The sequence below is a fragment of the Lycorma delicatula genome, chromosome 8 (assembly GCF_047948215.1).
Source record: "Lycorma delicatula isolate Av1 chromosome 8, ASM4794821v1, whole genome shotgun sequence".
In the NCBI taxonomy this organism is placed as follows: Eukaryota; Metazoa; Arthropoda; class Insecta; order Hemiptera; family Fulgoridae; genus Lycorma; species Lycorma delicatula.
In genome coordinates this window covers 91,152,321-91,172,699 of record NC_134462.1, presented here as the reverse complement: position 1 = coordinate 91,172,699, position 20,379 = coordinate 91,152,321, and the positions used below count along the sequence as shown (strand labels likewise).

Here is a 20,379-nt window from a genome sequence, read left to right as displayed (position 1 = left end):
AGTCATTTGTACAATTTTTAATTTTTTCCCATTTCCCTTGTAACCTCATTTTATATTCTATTTCTTCTATATTTAGTCAAATTAAAAATTTTTTAAATCAACACGCCTGTTGATTTACTTTGAGATGTCATTTCTAATACCTTTCTTATTAACAGTATTAATCCCCCCCCCTCAAAGAAGTCTGGAGAGGGAACTTGAGCTATCCTGTAAATAGGACAGTTTGTCTCATCTGTAGTTCTTCCGTATGCAGATTGTATTCCACCCTTTTTTTATCCTATATATGAATTTTTTTTATTGTGCTTAATTGTAGTCTTTAAAAAGTGTGTACTTTATTCACATTCAAGGTATTAACATATTTCTATAAATTTAATGTATACATTATTATTTTATTAATAATTCACTGTGATGTTTCAATTATTAACAGATCAGAAAGTTGAAATACAAGGTGTGGTTACTAATAACAAGACTAATGCTGTAAAATATTTTATTTTAAATTTATACATATTTTGTTATTTTCTTCAATATACACCCCTTTATCCCTACAATACTCAGTGTGAATTTTCCATTGTTTGAAACAGTGCTGGAAATCCTCTTCTCTGAGTTCTTTCAGAGAAAGAACATTTTATTAATAAATTATTCAAGTGATATATGTAGCATGTATGTTAATATCTAATTGAGGGGAGAGGTAAGAGAAAGAGAGAGAGAGCTAGTGCATACGAGAGAGATAGAGTAGTGTTTAAAGGACAGGCTACAGTTTTATGTGTAAGTAGGACATTATTTGCTTCGAGAAAGCATCGAGATGTAATATTCAAAGTTTTTTTTTAACGAAGGTTGATGATATTATATATATATAAAAGCGTTAGAAAAAGAGAGAGTTATCGGGGAAGGGATAAGAGAGAAACTTGAGTTGGAGTTGAGGGCCACACATGCCCATAAAACCTGCTGCTTTTTCTTTTACAGCTTCAATGGTCTGAAATCTTGTTCCTTTTAATGCAGATTTGACCTCAGGGAACAGATAAAAGCCTCATGGTTCCAGGTCAGTTGAATAAGGCGGTTGATCTAACACTGGGATGTTATACTTTGCTAGAAACGTATTGACAGATAGTGCATTATGAGCCAGTGTGTTGTCCTGATGAAGAACCCATGACTTGGTCCTCTACAATTCGGGGTGTTTTTTCTTATTTTTTCACAGAGTTGAGCAAGGACCTCAAGGAAGTAATGATTAATAGTTTGACTTTCAGGAGGAACCCAGTGAAGTTGCACAATCCCATGAATGAAAAAACATTCATCGCTTTGAATTTTGATCATCTTCAACATCTTCTCGGTCATCTTGGATATGCTTAAACCACTCAAAACACATGATAAACATTCATTGCCATATACTTTTTTAAATAAAATATTAGTTTCAGTAGCGGTTTCTCCACGTTTCATATGAAATTTCACAACAATTCTTTGGTCTAATAAAACAGTTATCATTTTTTCAGCGAAACAAAAAAACAGATGTTATTCAAACAAAGGCCATGACCAGACTTATATTTGTACAAAAACTGGTCTGGCAACAATCAAAAGAGAAGGCTTCATGCTACATAGCTGTCAGTCATACGAATTTGGTGCTTGTGCAGTTCTTCTGTAGCAGCATTAGTTTGGTTATTTAATATCCACTCCTTGTATATTAAATTTTAATTCAAAATAAAAAAAAGGATCTCTTTTTTATATCTTTGGGATATCACTCCTCTGGTAGGGTCAGGCAGAACATTTATAGCTCATTTGCATTTTTTAGATGCTGTACAAGTCTGGATATGGGGAAGGCTGTATTTCAGGAGAATTTGAATCTATTTTTAGTGGCCCTTGAATTTTTGGAGGGAAAATGTTTTTTTTTGTTAAACTTCTAATTAGACTGGTTAATGAAAATTTGTTCATTAATAATGTGCTTCTCCCTCCTTGAAAAGTGGAAGTGCAAGCTGTATCTGCTATGGAATTGTAAGTGGTATGATCTCTACATGTCTGGAGACATTTTTTTATTTATTTATTTTTTATAAAGATATATTTTTATTTTATTTTAATTGTGATTAACTTTGATCAGGAAAGTATTACTTTTCACACTTTGTTTCAATTAGAACGTGCACCTTTCAGTTAATGTGAGTGAATAAGCAACAATGAAATTACTGTGTAATATTTTGTAAGTTTTAGCTGTCAATAGTTGAAATCTTTGAAAAGTAATTGAAAAACTTGTGTGAATAATTCGGTCATCTTTGGCTCATTATTTTTACGGGGGGGAAAAAACTAGAAAATATCTGAAAATTGGATTGCAAAAGAAAGAGAAATTAATTAAAGACTGATATATTAAAAACTGTCTTCAAAGTAATAAACAAATTAGCGGATCTACTATTCTTTTATTTCTACTGCAATAAATTTTATTTATTTATTCTTTGTTTTATAGAGTCCAGGAATGTTAGAGAAAGGCGGTTTACCAGAAAATCCTAGCCTAACAGATAATTGGGATGATGCAGAGGGTTATTACAGAGTACGTATTGGGGAAGTAATGGACTCACGGTATGTTGTCTATGGGTATACTGGACAGGGTGTGTTTTCTAATGTTATACGTGCTAGAGATGGTGCTCGTGGAAATCAGGATGTTGCTGTGAAAATTATACGTAATAATGAAATCATGTAAGTTTTAAACTATTTTTATAACTTTAAAGTTTTATTAGCTGTGTACGTAAAATATTTTTAATGTAACTTAACAATTTGAAATTTCTTTTTGCTGATTGTTATTTTAATAAAATATCTTTTTTATACTAAGAATTTCGGTGGACTGTAACATTCAAGAGAATGTAGTAGTTTGTTCTCTACATTTAAGAGAATCTGATCTCTTCTTATATGGTAGATTCAGCTGCATCAGAATGTTGAGAAATATTTTTTTCCCTAGTACTGTTTGTTTAAGAAATGACATGTAACTGGCAGAGGAGCAAAATTTATTTGATTGATATTGATGGTTAATATACTCAGCTTTTCTGGACTTGGATCAATATTTATGATTATATATCCTTCATGAAAGAAGTAGTCTTGTGAGAGATTGAATTACAGTTTTCTGTCTGCTCACCACAAACTTTATGAAACTGAATTTCTTTGGGTTTTGCCCAGTAAAGTTTAAATCTTGATGATCAACTGTCACAATACCCATTGTGCACCATTTCTAAGACTTATCAACTCAAAATGGTGATTACTAGGATATCAAACATACATATTAATTCAAGTCTGCAGCAAACTAGTATCACATTTCAGTGGGATTGCTTCATCAACTCTGCAGATTTGCCACATTCTGTATTATTTTCTGTCTTTCGTATATTTCTCATATGTTTTTTTATACCTGTTTATTTAGAAATTTACTTTTCAAAAGATCCAGCGTTTGCGATGGATATACATTATGAGGATGCTAAATTTAATTACCATAAAAAATTTCAAGTTTTGCATATATAAAGTAGTGCTGTTGAGAAAGATGCAGTGAAACAATTATTTCATTTCCAGTTCATAGTACATTTTTAGTGTGCTTCACATTTCTGAGTTTCTGTTTGGCTACATGTTTCATTAAACATGCATTTTTGTTTGTGTCTGAATTTTATTTATGTCATTATTGTTAGCTTATAATCTCAAATTTTGTTATTGTATATTTAAACCTCTCCTCTTTGTTTTACACAATAATGTTGTTAGTGTAATGTTTTTGATATTCATTTGCAGATGACTTGTGGATTTTTTAAAAATTTATCTGATGTAGGTGAGCTGTATACTAAATTAAATAAAGATGTTGCTGATTTGGCTCTTTATCTAGTTAATGTTAGTAATGAGAAAATAAGTTAAAACAAATGCATCATAATCTGTAAGGAAAAAGACAGAATTTTAATTATTATTTAGAATTGCTATTAATATAAAATTTATATCACATCTATATTAATATTGTGTCTTACTTCCAGTACTACATAATTCTAGAACTATCTAATAAGTCACAAATTAATAAGCTGCAGTTATTACAAATTAGACATAAGGAGATTATTGAATGTGCCTTATTGAATACAAATTTCTAATATGCTTATATGATTAAGTTTTTTGTCTATAAAATGAAAGTTGGGCAATACCACCATATTTATGATCGGCAATAACCGATCATATTTTTTTTTTATTGAAAAAGGTTTGGGCATAAATATAATATTAGAAAGAACAATTATGGCAGTAAAAAAAAAGAACAACTCAACTTGTTATACTGCAAGGGAATAGCTATTTATAATATAGCTATCCCACACAGAGGCCACAAAATGAGTTGATAAATTCCACCCAAGAGGAGTTTTTCAAAGCCCCATCCAGGAAATAGGTGTCCCATTTTGCTCACAGTTCTTTAGGAAATTGGCATATCTTCATCTAGATTAGTATCGTGCATTGACCAGTTCAAATAAATGATGCATTAAATTAAATTCATTTTAATGAATTTCAAGAATCTTCTTTAGAACAGGATGAGAGTTTCTTTATGAAAGATTCTTGTCCATCCTCTGAATTGTGTGATAATTAGGAGTATCCAACTGAAGTAAGAATTGTTTAGTCGGATATCCACTAGAATTTATATTAGAGAACTATTCATTTGTCTTTCACATAGTTAGTGATTGAATATTTACCATTATAGACATTAGCTATAATTATTAAGAAATTGTAGCTTTTTATTCAGTTCAGGCTAATACATCTGTTAATTTTGAATGACTCAGGTTTCAGGTAATGGAAGTTAAAATAAATACAATTTTATTGCATTTGATTTTACAGAAAACAGGATATTTTTTATTGATTTTTGTCTATTTTTTATTAACTGTGCATGCTTATTTTGATGATTGATTTTTTTCTTCATTATTATTATTATTATTATTATTGCATGTTATGAAGTGTACTATTACATTTGCACAATTAGTATGCACCAATATTTATACAATAAAAACTATATTTTTTATCTGCTTACAGGCATAAGACTGGTTTAAAAGAGTTAGAAATATTAAAAAGGTTGAACGATGCAGATCCAGATGACAGATTTCATTGCCTTCGGCTGTATCGTCATTTTTTTCATAAGCAGCATCTTTGTATGGTGTTTGAACCTCTTAGCATGAACCTGAGAGAGGTAATTTTAAGTATAATTGTATTATTAACTTGATTATTAAAGATAACACTGATAAACATAATTTTTGTTTCCTAACATGCGATACATATTTTAATCTAGTTTTTTGATGCTGAAAACTAGTATGAACTCAGAATCATTCTGTCACCCACCATTTCTGAAAAATGTTAAAATTTTAATTAAAGGATTTTTAAAATTTTTCAACATATAGTTAGCATTTTAAGCTCCTGTATTGTATTTTGTTAGCTCACTTTTTATTGTTTAACTTTGTTAACATAATTTTTAAGCTATAAATAAAAAATACTAGATAAAAAATTAAATCATAACATAGTCACATATTATGACATATCATACCTATCTTATCATACCTATGGTTTGGCGTGAACCAAAGGATCATGTAACCGATTGTTACTTCCCTTTAACTGTCTTGAATTTCTAAAAAATCTAAACGTGCTGTAAAATGTCCTTCGTTGCAATCTGCAATCAGGTCTATACCTCACAGTGAAATTATTCCAGTTTCTGAGCCACCTGTGAATGAATGTTTCAAAAGCAGAGATGAAGAATCAGGCAGTACTGAAGAAGACAACAATGATTTTGATTTTGAATTATCTTCTAATAAGCCACATCTTACATCACAAGGTGAATTAAATGACTCGGTTAGGGATTTAAGTTTACCAAAAATTCAAGCTTAACTTTTAGGATTAACACTGCAGGTTGGAATTTAGTTAAAAAAATATAAAAGTTTCTGGCTCTCGAAGCCAAGAAAGAACTTTCTCAGTACTTTATTGATGAAAATAATTCGGTTTATGGCACAAATATTGATGAGCTTATGTTGCTCTTAGGACAAGTTCATAAACCTGAAGACTGGTGCCTTTTCATAGATTCGTCCAAGTATAGTTTAAAAGTGGTTCTACTACACAATGGTAACTAATATCCTTTGATACCAGTCGTTCGTGGCATTAATTTGAAAGAGACATACGATGTGATGAAAGATGTTCTTGAAAAAAATAAATTATAAAAACATAGCTGGAACATATGTGGTGATTTGTAAGTTATAGCTATTTTGATAGGCATGCAGTTAGGCTGTACTAAATACATGTGTTTTCTTTGTGAATGGGACAGCTGGGCTAGTAAACATTATGTTACCAAAGTTTGGAAGAAATGAGACAACTTAACTCCAATTGGGAAAAAATATTATTCATGGGCCCTTAGTTGAACCCAAAAAAATATTTTTACCCTCTCACCATATCAAGCTAGGACTAATAAAAAAATTTGTAAAAGCAGTGAAGTATAGTCCTGGATTTTTGTACATCAGGGAAAAATTTCTGAATGTTAGTGAAGGAAAAATTAAAGAAGGAATATTGGTTGGTCAAAGATGATGTATTTAACTCAATATTAAATAATGTAGAAAGTGCAGCTTCAGCTTCATTTAAAGACGTTGCAAAAATTTTCTTTGTAAACAAAAATTTGACGATTACCATGATATTGTTAAAATCAACTTCTTACCAGGTGTGTAAATATGAAACCAGAATTTTTGTATAGGAAATACATGTTTATTGTATGAAAATGATAAAAAATATTTTATTCAAAATATTGTCCATCGCTAGCTATACATTTTTCCCATCTCTCTGATAATTTATGAATGTCATGCCAAAAAAACTGTTTTCTATAAGCCATTTTTGTATATTTTCATAAGAAATGAAGCACTGCTCAGAAAGTGCGTGTCCCATTGATGCAAATAAATAGTAGTCAGATGGAGCCAAGTCTGGTGACTAAGCCACATTTGAAAGTATTTCCCAACTGAACGCTTCAATGTGTGATTGTGCATTATCATGAAGCGAATTCACATTGTGCTGCCTTTTTTATTATTTTGGTCATTTTTCATGTAAAATTGATCATTTGTTGTCCGTAGTGTGCAGTATTAACAGTTTTGCCAAGTTTTAGCAGCTCGTAATAGATCACACCATACCCTTCTGATCCCACCAAACACAGAACATTGCCTTCTTTCCATAGGGATTTGGCTTTGAAATCGATGTTGATGGTTTGCCTGGAGTTACCCATAATCTTTTACACTTAGGATTCTTGAAATATATCCACTTTTCTTCACCTGTCACAATTCGATGAAGAAATGACTATTTTCTACCTGGCGAGCAGCATTTCACAAGTGGTTTTTCAGTTTTCTTGCTGTCTTTCATTCAGTTCATGTGGAACCCATTTTCCCATCTTCTGGATCTTTCCAGTGGTTTTCAAATCTATGGAGATTGGTTTTTGTGTTACTTTTAATTGATCCACAAGTTGTTACATTTGAGCGTCATCCTCATCCAACAATGCTTGCAATTCGCTGTCTTCAAACTTTTTTAGTAGTCTTCTATGTTCTTCGTTTCTTATGTAAAAATCACCACTTTTGAATTTTTAAACCACTCAGAACACTGTGATTTACCAAGAGCATGCTCACCATAAGCTTTGACAAGCATTCGATGGAATTCTGCAGCATTTTCTGTTAACCATTTCTTTAAATAATAACAGAAAATCAGTGCTGTCCTGTCTGCAAATCTTAGTTTGTAGGTATAAAATTCGACATGCTCAATGCTAAGTAAAACTATGCTGTTGTATGAAACTTGTGAGTTTAAAATCTTTGGCAGTTGTCAAAGAAAGAAAATGGTGCCAATGATGCGGTTTGATGGTAACTACATTGACAGCTAGGCCATCTATAGGCAAATTCCGGTTTCATATTTACACATCTGGTACTTCATACATGTCTGGATTTTTTCCCGGACAACCTCGGAGACATAAGTGACGAACACGGTGAATGTTTCCATTAAGATGTTTTGGCGATGGAAAGCCGCTACAAAGGGAAATGGAATACTAACATGCTACTTGATTACTGTTGGAAATTAATTCGGGATGTGCCTATAAAAGAAAAGCATCAGTAAAATCATTCTAACACAGGTATGGCCGTGCAAAATTTTAAATTTGACAGATTTTAACTATATTTTCCCATTTTTTTAAAGCGTAATTTATTTAAAACTAAGGGTGATAGAAAGATTGTATTTACAGATCTGTAATATATGCAAAAAAGCAATTCAAGAAATGGTATCACACTTAAGAAACATTAAAAAAATTTTTTGTCTATCAGTGTAGTTATTGATATTTTTGTATTTTATTAACAAACAGCTATTTTTCAGGTAGAAGTTTAAATTTATGTTGTGTAATCATCCAGAGGTAGATCAGGTGGTTTGCGGATACATCATTTCATGCGATTTATGAAGTTTATTCAGTCCATAAAAATTTATCTAAAATAGTTTTATTTACAAAAAATAAAAGTAGTTTACAAAAGATTTACAAGGTTACAAAGTAATAAAAATAGTTGGTATTTAAAAAATGTACAAAGCAGTTGCCGTAATTAAAAATCTTTGTTGGTATAAATTTTAAGTTATAAATCACTGCTTATGTGACAGTCTACTTCACTACCTATTTACAAACAGGTAAGTCACTATAAAATTCTTCTAATTTGTGTTTCATCTCTTCAGTCAGTTAAAAAAATTTAATTTGAAATAACTTGCTTAAATTGATTGGTAACAATCTAAATTGTGTTATAATAATTTATCTATTATTTCAACAATGATTTGAGTTTTGTAAAAAAAATAAGTTACAAATTATTATTTTCTAAGAGATGATATTTAAAAATTACACTTATTGCTGGTGTGTGTATTGTCCAGTTTTGGAATCAAAATATTTAAGTAATATTAAACAGACCAGGCTTCCCCTCAGTGCCAGTTGGATCCCCACTACAGTGTGGCAATGGTGGCCCCCAGAGCCCTGCAGTGTCAGGTTGGTGTTGGTCATTTTTCACTGGCGTGGCCAAGGTGGTTCTCTCTGAGCAATCCTGAGCTGGAATGGGAAGTTTGTGTCTGTGTCCAGTGGCTCCCTCAGCGAGCCAGTCAGGCCTGTTGATGCGGTGGGGATGTTGGCGTCTGCCGGGAGGTCTCATGTTGAGGCGGCCAGGGAACTTCTGCCTTCTTCTTCTTCTTCTTCTTCTTCTCCAGATGGTGATTGACAGTAACTTAAAAATTTACTCTTTTGTACGCTCTTTTATTTGAGAATGGTGGGAGAACCGTACAGTGGGAGTGATACTTATACCAGTGCGCACATATACTGTGCTCCCTCTGACATCTGAGCTGCTACCATTATCGTCTGCCGATATTAAGTTAGGCATATATGTATGTGGTAACAATACAGATATATCTGTCAGACAAAAGTAAAACTTAGCTTCTACCAACAGTACAGAATAGATTTATTATAGGTAGGATTTAGAATAGGTTTATTATAGGCTTTATTTATAGGTTTCAACATTGTTGTATTACTAGATTTCAATTTTTGTTTTTTATAATTATTATCAATATGAGATGTTATATCCATTTTTTACTGCAATACTTTTTATGTATTGTACTAGAAATTTTGGTCTGGTAGTGCAGTGTTTTCCATTAACATAAATAGGTTTATGAAAATGTATTTCCCAAAGGTTGTATGAGATCTATGATACTGATACTATCACTAGTACTTTTAATTGAAGGGGACTAAACAAAGGCTTTAAAAATATTCAGGAAGCCTATTAGTTTGTTTGGAAGGGGTTATTTTTTTTAAGTTTATATTTTGTCATGTTTGTTTGTCAAATTTATTTGTTACAGGTGTTGAAGAAGTACGGAAAAGATGTTGGACTTCATGTTAAAGCTGTTCGATCATACAGTCAGCAGCTGTTTTTGGCACTAAAATTATTAAAGAAAGCTAACATACTACACGCTGACATTAAACCCGACAATATTTTGGTATGTGATATTTTTCTGTCTTTGAAATCATGTTTATCTGAGTAGATAAAGTAAACTTATTTTTCTTATTTAGATATTTATTAATCATTTTTTTTTCTTTTGTTTTGGGTCCATTCTATGTCAAATCAACAAGCCTCACAACCTGACCACCACCAATTTCAAAGGATTGATCATAAAGTGATGGAAAAAATTATTTTTTTAGATTTTTCAGTCTCTTGGTTTGTGTAGGACCCTGTAAAAAAAGTGAAAAAATTGCAAAAAGCAAGGTTCAGGTAATTACAAAAAAATAATTTTCTCAGCTCCTGTAAGAGCTAGAGAGCTCAATGTGGTGTCATTTTAAAGCTCTTGGAGTGGGCTTTCATGACATATATCACTTGGTATGGTTTTGTGACACTAATTAAACATTTATAGGTAATAAAACATTTATTTGATTTTGAATATATGCAAAAGTGTATTTTTTTAAATTTGAAAAAAAATTGTTTCCTTCCTAATGTGTTGCACATGTGGTAAACATTTTATAATGGGATTGCAATGAGATCATAATGAAATAAAATAATGAGCTTGTACATTCATCACTTAACTGCAGTTCATATAGCTTTCAAAGATATTTACAGAAGAATTAACCGGTCGGTGTACACTTCACTTTACAATTTCTGGCTAGCATTGTCCATTTCTTGCTTTGAGAGATTATAAACTCTTCCTGTTGGATTTACCCTGGGATCTGCTTTTGAAATAACATCACTCCTATGTACATTTCATTAAGAACATCCTCAAAGTCTGGGTAGTGAAAGGAAGGTAAGGTAAGGTCCATGTTGATGTAAGAACTTCATCTTCACTGTTAGGTTTTCCTCATTTGAGTCTAGAATACCCCCTACCACCAGTGCCCATCATATCTGCAGATCAAGAACCCAATCATTTCTGTGATTCAGAATCATCCTCTATATTTATTGTACTTGCAACTGTTGAGTTGTTAGAAAATGAAAACACCCTCAGTTGCTCCTGATTCTTGTTCGGTAGAACAAAATAGTTGAGTTTCTGAGTACCTGGTGTAGTTTTGCTGTCATTGCCCTACTCTTCAAAGCCTTTTCTTTTCCTTTATACTGTTCAATTGTACTCTAATGGAAATGTATCGACTCAATGTGTCCATTTGCCCAGTCATACACTCTCATGGAGTCATGATCTGGTCATTGTTGGTCATTTGAATACTTAATGTAGCTGCAAGTCTTTTAATAGTCCCTCCCACACCATCACACACTTTTGCCATGAGATGTGGCAAAAAAATTCCACTCTGTTTTGATCCCAAACTGTGATTCATGGTGGTAACAGAGGTTGAGAAAATTGAGTATGTTTTGTACTGAGAGACAGCACCATCATTGTAATAATAGATTAGGCTAGATTTTGTGGTAAAATGAGACTGCATGAAACCATTAAATATATCTGAAAAAGGTGCACTGCTATTGTGTCATATGTTAAACAGTCAGAAATAATGACAAGAGATGTACGCATCAACGTTTTTGTTGTTGGATCTTGGAAATGGATTGTGAGGAAGTGCACAGTCGCCTGTGCATTGTTCCAGTGGAAACCTTGGGCTGCATCGTGGAGAATGAATGAGTAGTTCTTGGCGAAGTCGCAGATTACATGATATTCACATTCTTTCAGAGACTGCTTCAGTTGGGTGATGTAACTGAACTGTTGACTAGCAAGAAATGAGTGTTTGAAGTAGTTTACTGATGAATTCTTCAGTAGATTTGACTAATATCTCAAGAGATGTTTTTCTTTTCAATTTGTATCTGCTGTTTGAAGGTGATGTTTTCAATGCAGTTGAGCTTGAAAGCTTCATGAATCCTTCCCTTGATTTTTTCAAACCTAGGACAATCATTGCAGTTTCCAAAGTAGCAAACTTCAGATGGATTAGCATATACTATGTATGTCATAATATCTTTGTAAGACTTAATTGGTCAATCAATCACTTTCTATCAGTTCTTTCATTCTACAACGCATAACCATAAATTTTGCGTTATGGTGCATTGTACACATAAACACTGTGGTTCCATTTGCACCTGCAAGAACACATTACTTAGGCCTGAGTTCACAGAACTTTATCCTGTTTTCAGCAATGGATACCTCAGTTTAAACAATGGAAAAGCTTCATTGAGATTACACAGAATTAATTTTTCGTGAACATGCTCTTGCCTTCTATTTATCTTAAGAGAAATAAAATATTTTTTCCTGGCATCATTCAACTTATTTCCTCACTCTCATATAAGATATTACTTTTTCTGCTGTTTTATAATCTAAAGTTCTACGTTTTAGGATCAGGACATGATGTGACACCTTTCTCTTAAACCATGCTGTTAGCTTTCCTTACAGTGCAGTCTGATACTCCAAATTCATCTAGAATGTCCAGCTTTTAGGGAGCATTGTCAATATTTGCATCCTGCTGCTCTTATCGGTAGTATTAAACTTTTCCCTCATTTGGTTGATAATTTCACGGTCATAGGAGAAATGAATAGTATCTTGTTCAGAATCTGAATCCAGGTTCAATACTTTGCTTTTGAACACTACTGCTGCTTTCTTAAGCTTTTGCTGAGGGTATTTTCTCTCACGTAATATTGTTTTTGGAATAGGTGATTTATTTAAAACAGAAATGAGACTTGAAATCAGACTTGTTCTGAGCATTTACAGCTTCATCTTTTTCTGGGAAGCACAAAGGATGTAATTGTTGAAATTCTTCATCAGAAGTAGATTCTTCGGCATTATTTTTAGCAGATGCTTCTAACAGTTTGTGGCAAGCATCATAAATTTTATAACCTTGTTTAAGAGAAGTAAGTGTTTGCACCAAGTTCTTGCTTACACTTCTCAGGTTTTTCTTACAGAAATTATTACTTTACTTTTCAAATGGATTGCAACAGTACATTTTATTTGAAGCTGCAGAAGTTGATGGTTCCATGCTAGTCACTGTATTTTGGTCCAAGGCTGTGATGAATTAGTCATAAAACTCCAAATCTGTAGAGAAAGGCAAGCTCAGTTAACAAAGAGTGACTGAAAAATCTGAAAAAAGTATTTTTTGCATCACTTTATAGACATGATCAATCGTCTTGGGGAGTACACCACTGAACCTTCTGTTCCAAGAGATGATCTAAACTGAATATTACTTGACTCTTGTCAAAAGGATGAAACATGTACTTTCTTTTGCTGGCTCTGGGGTGCATGTCATGACATTCAACTTTCTGCCACATCAAGTGACCCAGTCTGGAAACAATTGGAATATTCTGCTGTACCTAATTATTACAATTTTTTTTTTAATGTGATCCCATTGCAATCCCATTATGAAATGTTTACTACATATACAACACATTAGGAAGCAAAAAAATATATTTTCAAATTTAAATAAATACACTAGGATGTGTTCAAGGTAAAATAATGGTTTTTGTGACCTTGAACTACTAATACAAAACCTTGCCAAGTGTCATCATATGGAAGCCCATTCCACGAGCTTTAAAATGACATCAAAATAAACTCTCTATCTTATGGAAGCAGATAATTTTTTCTTTTGTAATTACCCAAACCTTGCTTTTTACAGTTTTTTTACTTTTTTACAGGGTTCTACACAAAAAACTGAGTCACAGAAAAATCTGAAAATAAAAAACTTTTTTCATTATTTCATGGGCAGAGCCAAACCTGTAAAGTTTATTTGAATTACTGGACATGAATCTGAGTAGTGCATTTCACTGATTTGATGTGGAATGACACTTTTTACTAATTGATCTTACTTGATGGTAATTGTTTATATACATAAACACTGAAATAAGTTATTGTAGTCGACATTATATGACACTTGTAAATAAGCCTTATATTTACTATTAAAGGTGTTCTATGACGTAAGAAAGTGTAGATGTAAAATTTCACATTATGTAAGAATTATAAAAAAATATAACTTTTTTATGCTCTATAGTTTTTAGAAAACAGTAGGTCTTAATGCAGTGGATTTCATTTTGGGCAGTTTAGTTAGTTAAAACAAAAATATAGGTAGATGGACACTTATGATATATGAAGCCAGCCATTTTTTTCATAGTTTGTGTGTTTCAGGCTATCTTTCCTTTACCTGGGAGAAGGGCTTAGGAACCTTGTAGTTTTTTTTATTTTAGTTTTGGTTTATTTATATTTATTTAATTTTTTCGTGTCCTAAACTTCGGTATACTGGAATTGTTAATAGCTTGACTATTGTGAATGAACTTGTTTAGCTGTGCAATGTGTATGCTTTTATGAGCAATAACAATAAGCATTTTCTTGTTAAGTACATATTTTAATATAAGGAATAATATGTTAATAAAATTGAAATTTATATATGTTGTTAAATCATTTATATATGTTGTTATATGCTCTATTATTTTTTGCAGGTTAATGAGAGTAAGCTAGTGTTAAAACTGTGTGATTTTGGTTCTGCATCACACGTTGCAGAAAATGAAATTACGCCGTACCTTGTTAGTCGTTTTTACCGAGCACCTGAAATAAGTATGTTAATATTTTATTTTTATTTAAGTATGCATTGTGGTTATATATTTAAAGTTTTTAAAATGTTTTCTTGTTGAATATGTTTCTAAAAAGATTTATTGTAAATATTAAATTTTATATTTTCTAAATCCCATAGTAAATATTAATATAACAAATGTCAAAATGTTCAGCAGTACTATTCTACAGATAGAGATGGTTTTTTGTATGTCATTTAGGAGAGATAAAGTTTAGAACATGTTCGTGGTGAGAGGGATGTCCCTTTATGCTAATTATGAAATTATTAGGATAGGTGCAGCTTAACTTCTATCAATCTAAAATGTATGTGTGAGTTCCGTCATGTTCAAAGCACAGTTGTATGCACCTTCATGTCTGTTTGTTCATCCAGACATGTCTGGTTGTTTATCAGGAGTGGTCATTTCAAATGTTGACCGAACAGCATCATGGAGCTGCTAGTTGTTGATGTATCTTGTTGTATTTTCAGATTTCTTCTTTTACAAAATCCCTTTTACAAAATCTTTTACAATGCACTCTCATTGTCAAGTGTGGTGAGGTCAGGATTTCTTGCTGTCCAAGGCAATAGAGCTGGTAACTCTTATGAACAATGTCCAATCCAGCGATACAGAAAAAATTCCATTGAGGCATCTGTAGATGTTCAAAGCAAAATGTGCGGCGTATCATCTCTGAAACATAATGATGTCAGTTATTCCTTTTGCCATTCGTTCTGGAAGCAACCACTTGTCTATCATTGTGATTAACTCACAATTATCTGGCTCAGATAATTGTGATTAACTGCATTAAAAAGTAAGGACCAAGGAGATGTTCAGCTGTCATCCCAGCCCAAATCATATGATGTAGATGGTATTCAATTTTCTCAAAAAAGTGAGGATTATCTTTCTTCATAAAAACCATTTTGGTTACAAGAGCTTTGATAAATCACACTCACTCAGCTGAGAACAGGATGTTCTTTTTATTGTTTGCTCTCAGAAAACATTCAAGCAATTATTGACATACATAAACACATCGATCAAGGTCATGTCACTCAACTCATTAACTGTGGCTAAATGAAAACATTTAACTTCAGGTTCTTCTGCATGGTCTTGCATTGTCAATCTTGGATTGCCTAACTTTGCAGATTGTTAGTGCGTTAATTTTATTGGTGATCGTGATCGCTTGTCTCAGCTTGAGTGCTCAGCCCCCCAGTATATGGTGCATCAAGAATACTTCCTGTTGCAAAAGCTTTCTTTGTAGTGATTGTAATGATTTTCCAAAACCCACAAAGAAGTCGTCAATAATGTTTTGCAAGTGTTTGGATGTTTGTGGACCCACACACGAGCTAACAAACTCGTATCTGCCATCATTCCACACTCGACTGTGACTAAGATCATCCCACCACGGCTTATCCTCCCCACCTTTTCCAGCAGTGAGCGATATCACTGGTGAGTATTGGCAAGCAGCAGAGCCTGATTAAGCTGGATTTATTACAGTGTAAAGGGACTTCCTGTCCATTCTGTACAACAGCAATTAGATATGTGGAGAAACCTTTCTGGTTACTGAAATAACACTCTCAATCTTATCCTAACAAATTTATGCGCCTAATACTGTTTAGAAACATAGTCACTAAAATTCAGAATCATTTTATTAATCTGTATTATATTATTTTAGCATAGTATTGGATGACATTGATTATTTATATTTAGTCTGTTTATTATTAATGTTAACAAGTAGGCTGTTTGTCCAATTATATTTGTTGGTATTATTGTAAATGAGGAATTAACTTTATTACCCATGGAAAAATTGCAAGTTTGACTGGGATCTAGATCCAGAACATTTTGGTTACGATTGGCCTATTACTGTTAGAATATAATTGAAGGCCCTACACCTTTCATAATAATTATTTTTAATGTAAATAATCATGTTTAATAATTGTATTGTGTTTTTATTCTTTTTAACTTTTCATCAGTTCAGTGACTGGTTGAATTATACTGTTGTAATAGAAAAATTAATAATAATGATATTTTCCTAGTAAATTTCACAATTTTGTGACTGCTTCATAAGAACAAAACTGTTAGTGTTTTTAGCTAAATAGGTGATAATCAAAGGAAATTACTGAAACTTCTCATTGTCGAGATAATATCTGCCTTTGTGTAGTACCTTGGTTAGGGTAATTACTCTACGTATTTACCAGTGTTTCAGATAATATATAAATATAGACATTTATCACTTTGTAATTAGATATGATCCTATAATATTTGAATGGATAATATAAGATTATGTATAAGTGTATCTAAATGCTTTTAATGATTTCATAAATGATACACTTTAAGAATATATATTTTGCACGTTGAGTCCATGAAGGCTGATGGAAGAAGATTACCGGAATTTAGTGCGGAGTCGGCTTATATAATGCGTACGGAGCCGCTGAATCGTCAGGAGCTGAGTGCATCTGAAAAGAGCTGTGTGAACTGATAGAAAGACCTTTAAATTTTAGAGTCCTTAGATAAATTTTTAATAACATGCACCGAGTCTGAACACTCATACTTAATGACAATAAGTATAAAATATTCTAAAAGAAAAGCCTCAAGAGTTTTTTTATAAATATATAATAATTCATTGATTTAGATTTAAAAAAATAAAGTAAATAAGAATTATTGTAATTAACAATGAAATAATATCCTGAAAGCATTACCACTGATATATTAAAGCCAAAAAAGTAAAATAATAAAAGGTTATATATAAATATATTCCTCTGTATTGTTAAATTATATTTAACTTCTATTTAATACACCACCTAGTATGGAATGTTTAGGTAAGATATATTTATTTGATGTAATTATAGAATTGTGCATTCCCACATCATCAGTGATCCTGCGGGATCACTGCAAAATGATGATGCAGGATCCTGCGAAAGCTTACTATTGTCATTGGTTGTTTTAAGTTTTTCTGTTACTGTGTTTTGATGGCTGAGTTGTTATTTTCTTAATTGATTTAGCACAGTGGTCAATATGTTGATGAATTATTTGAATTTTCAAAAAATAAGTAAATAAAAAAATTCATATTGCATATACAATAGCCAAGAAGTAAAATAATTATTAACATAAAATCTGGGTCCATCTGTAAGATACTATAACCAAAACATTACAGCTGACTAGTATTTCTTCTAGTAGTACTAGGCTGAACCCCAGTTAACAACTTAAAACTTTACGGGAGAGGTAGAGATGCAAACTCTCCAGAATGGAGGTCGCCAGAGTTAATGATCTTAGAGAAATAAATATCACTGAAAAATCTAGTGTTATAATATTCAAAATAGTAATATGTATAAAAAACAAAATTTGTTTGTGGGTACTTTCAGTTTTTGAGATTATTTCTTAATAGTAGGCTCTGTTATGCTAAAAAAATCTATATATTAATATATATTGATTTCTAATATTAAAGATGAACACTAATCGATGTATTCAAAATTACACTAAATTTATTGAAATATTATTATTATTATTATTGCGTTAAAGTTATTCATTATTTTTAGAGTTGTCATATTTTTCTGGGTAATTATTAATTTCTTTAGAGAACACCTTTTAAAAAATAGAAACTGGGTGAAGGTTGTGTTTTATTTTTCTAACTGGATAGGTACAAGGTTCTCTATCCCTGATATCATAAAGGATTAGAAGTTCATTTATGATTAAAATTTTTCTATCAGTTTGTATGGATTTTTTTTATAATTACTTTCTTTTTTATATATTTAGTTACATACTTATTTTATTTTTTTTGTTTTTTAGTTCTAGGAATACCATATGATTTTGGAGTTGATATGTGGTCTGCTGGTTGCACAATTTATGAATTATATACTGGTAAAATAATGTTTTCAGGAAAATCAAATAATCAGGTGAGTAAAACACTTTATATATTTTTTTTCCATACACACATTATGTGTATTATGGGTGAGTACGTCAGTGTTTAGCAAATTAAGACATTATTATTATTAAGTTGTTTTATGCATGAACTTGTTTACTTTTTTTGCTGTACTCTTTTTTGATTATTAATATGACATTCTTTTATTATTGAAATTATCTGTGGTTTTACATTTTTTTAATGAGTTATTAATTACATATCTTAAAGTTTATAACTTGGATAATTTTGTATGATAAACATTTTTCTGTCTCTTTAAAGTGTGTTCTGTTACAGATGTTGAAGTATTTTATGGAATTGAAAGGTAAAATGCCTAATAAACTTATTAGAAAAGGCGCTTTTAAAGAACAGCATTTTGATACCAATTGTAATTTCCTATATCATGAAGTGGATAAAGTCACTGAAAGAGTAAGTACTGTTTTTTTTTTTTTTAATTTAATGCATTGTTTTTGCATAGATTGTGCTATACATTAAGATTGTGATTGGGCGCACATTTTGATGTTTGTACATTTATTTTGTATGGGCCATTAAAACAGGTATTTTGCTAAATATGTAGTACTAAACAATATAAATATTGTAATTTAAGTGAATGCATCATGAAAATTCTACTATTTTTCACTTTTTAAGTTTTCACATAAAAAAAAAAATCTTCATTTATTTTATATAAATAAAGTTATATATACATTTTTTCCCCATCTTTTATGACCGCGTAGGATCACTTTAGTTAGTTCATTATCCAAGTCCTTTGAAGGGGCTTTTCAGGCCTTGCAGTCCTCCCAGTACTTTATCATACATTCCGATCTCCATGCCTTTCTGGTGTTGAAAATGTTCATTTTGTGAGTTTCTTTCTTGTGAATGTGAAGCTTGTGTTTTTGTCCTTGATTTTTTCATGTAATTTTATGTTGTCTGTGGTGTCCTCTGGTGTAAGACCAGTTTCCTTCAGAGCCTTTCTTATTTCTTTGATTCATCTGCATCCTATCTTGGTATTTTTCGAGTTGAGATTGTACTGCATCAGCTGTTTCAGAAGTCTCGAATCTTGCATCCTCCTGATGTGTGATCAAAGAATCCTAGTCTCCTCTTATGCTTGGTATCAGTGATGGGTTTTAACTTTTTGTATACAACATTGTGGACACAATCCACCACTGCCTGTCTTTCTGGTACTTTTTGTTATGCAGCTTCTTCCAGTTCTTTTGATTTTCTGGAATCTGTTGATCTCTGACTTTTTGTTCAGCTGGAAAAGTGTTTCTGCTGCATATGTGGCTTCTGGTTTTACGACTGTTGTGTTTTTATTTTTGTATGTGGATAGACATTTTTTACTGTTGGTATACTAGGTTAATTTTTATGTTTTAACTAGTTTGTTTGTTCTTGTATGGATTAAGCTTTTTCCATTTAGGTTGTTTGTTTTTATTTCTTGAGGTATTTAAATTGGGTTACTATTATAACTTTATTACTGTGTATGTTTACTTCTTTTAATAGTGTTGGTTTTTGGGGTGTAATTTCTGTCTTTTCGAATAATATTTTGAGGCCGTTTTATTTGCTATGTTATGAAGTTCTAATATCTGTTTTAGCTTTATCGATGCTGTTTGCTAGCAGTGCCAAGTCGTTGGCGAAAACCAAAGCAGTTTGTTTTGACTTGGCCTATTCTTATTTATGAGCTACTCTCTCATTACCATTCCCAGAACGCAGTTGAATAGTAGCGGTGAGAGTCCATTCCTTTGGCGCAGTCCTGTTTTGTTCCCAAATGGTTCTGACAGTTCGCCTCTGAATTTCATTTTTTACTTAGTGCTTGAGAGGGACAATTTAATTCGTGTTTATTAATTTGGGATCTAGTTTGAGGTGTCATAGAATTTTTAGTAGGGATTCTCAGTGGATGCAATTGTATCTTGAAACTACCATCTACTACCATTATCACCACATCTCTGCTTCTTTTTCTGTTGTAATTCATTATTAGCTTGAGACTTATGAACTGGTCTGGACAGTCCCTCC

General features: G+C 31.8%; 1 protein-coding gene across 7 annotated transcripts in view; it reads left to right on the top strand.

Annotated features, from left to right (window-relative positions):
- Positions 1-20,379, top strand: part of Prp4k (Pre-mRNA processing factor 4 kinase) — an 86,430-nt gene that overhangs the window by 39,327 nt on the left and 26,724 nt on the right. For all 7 annotated transcript variants that reach the window (XR_012757466.1, XR_012757464.1, XR_012757465.1 and 4 more), the window contains exons 11-16: positions 2,441-2,670; positions 4,999-5,152; positions 9,838-9,975; positions 14,376-14,490; positions 18,264-18,370; positions 18,670-18,801. Coding sequence is in view for 1 of the 7 variants with exons in the window: in XM_075373804.1 (XP_075229919.1) it covers positions 2,441-2,670; positions 4,999-5,152; positions 9,838-9,975; positions 14,376-14,490; positions 18,264-18,370; positions 18,670-18,801 (876 nt within the window). In the remaining 6 variants the exon portion in view is untranslated. The remainder of the gene's footprint in view (positions 1-2,440; positions 2,671-4,998; positions 5,153-9,837; positions 9,976-14,375; positions 14,491-18,263; positions 18,371-18,669; positions 18,802-20,379) is intronic.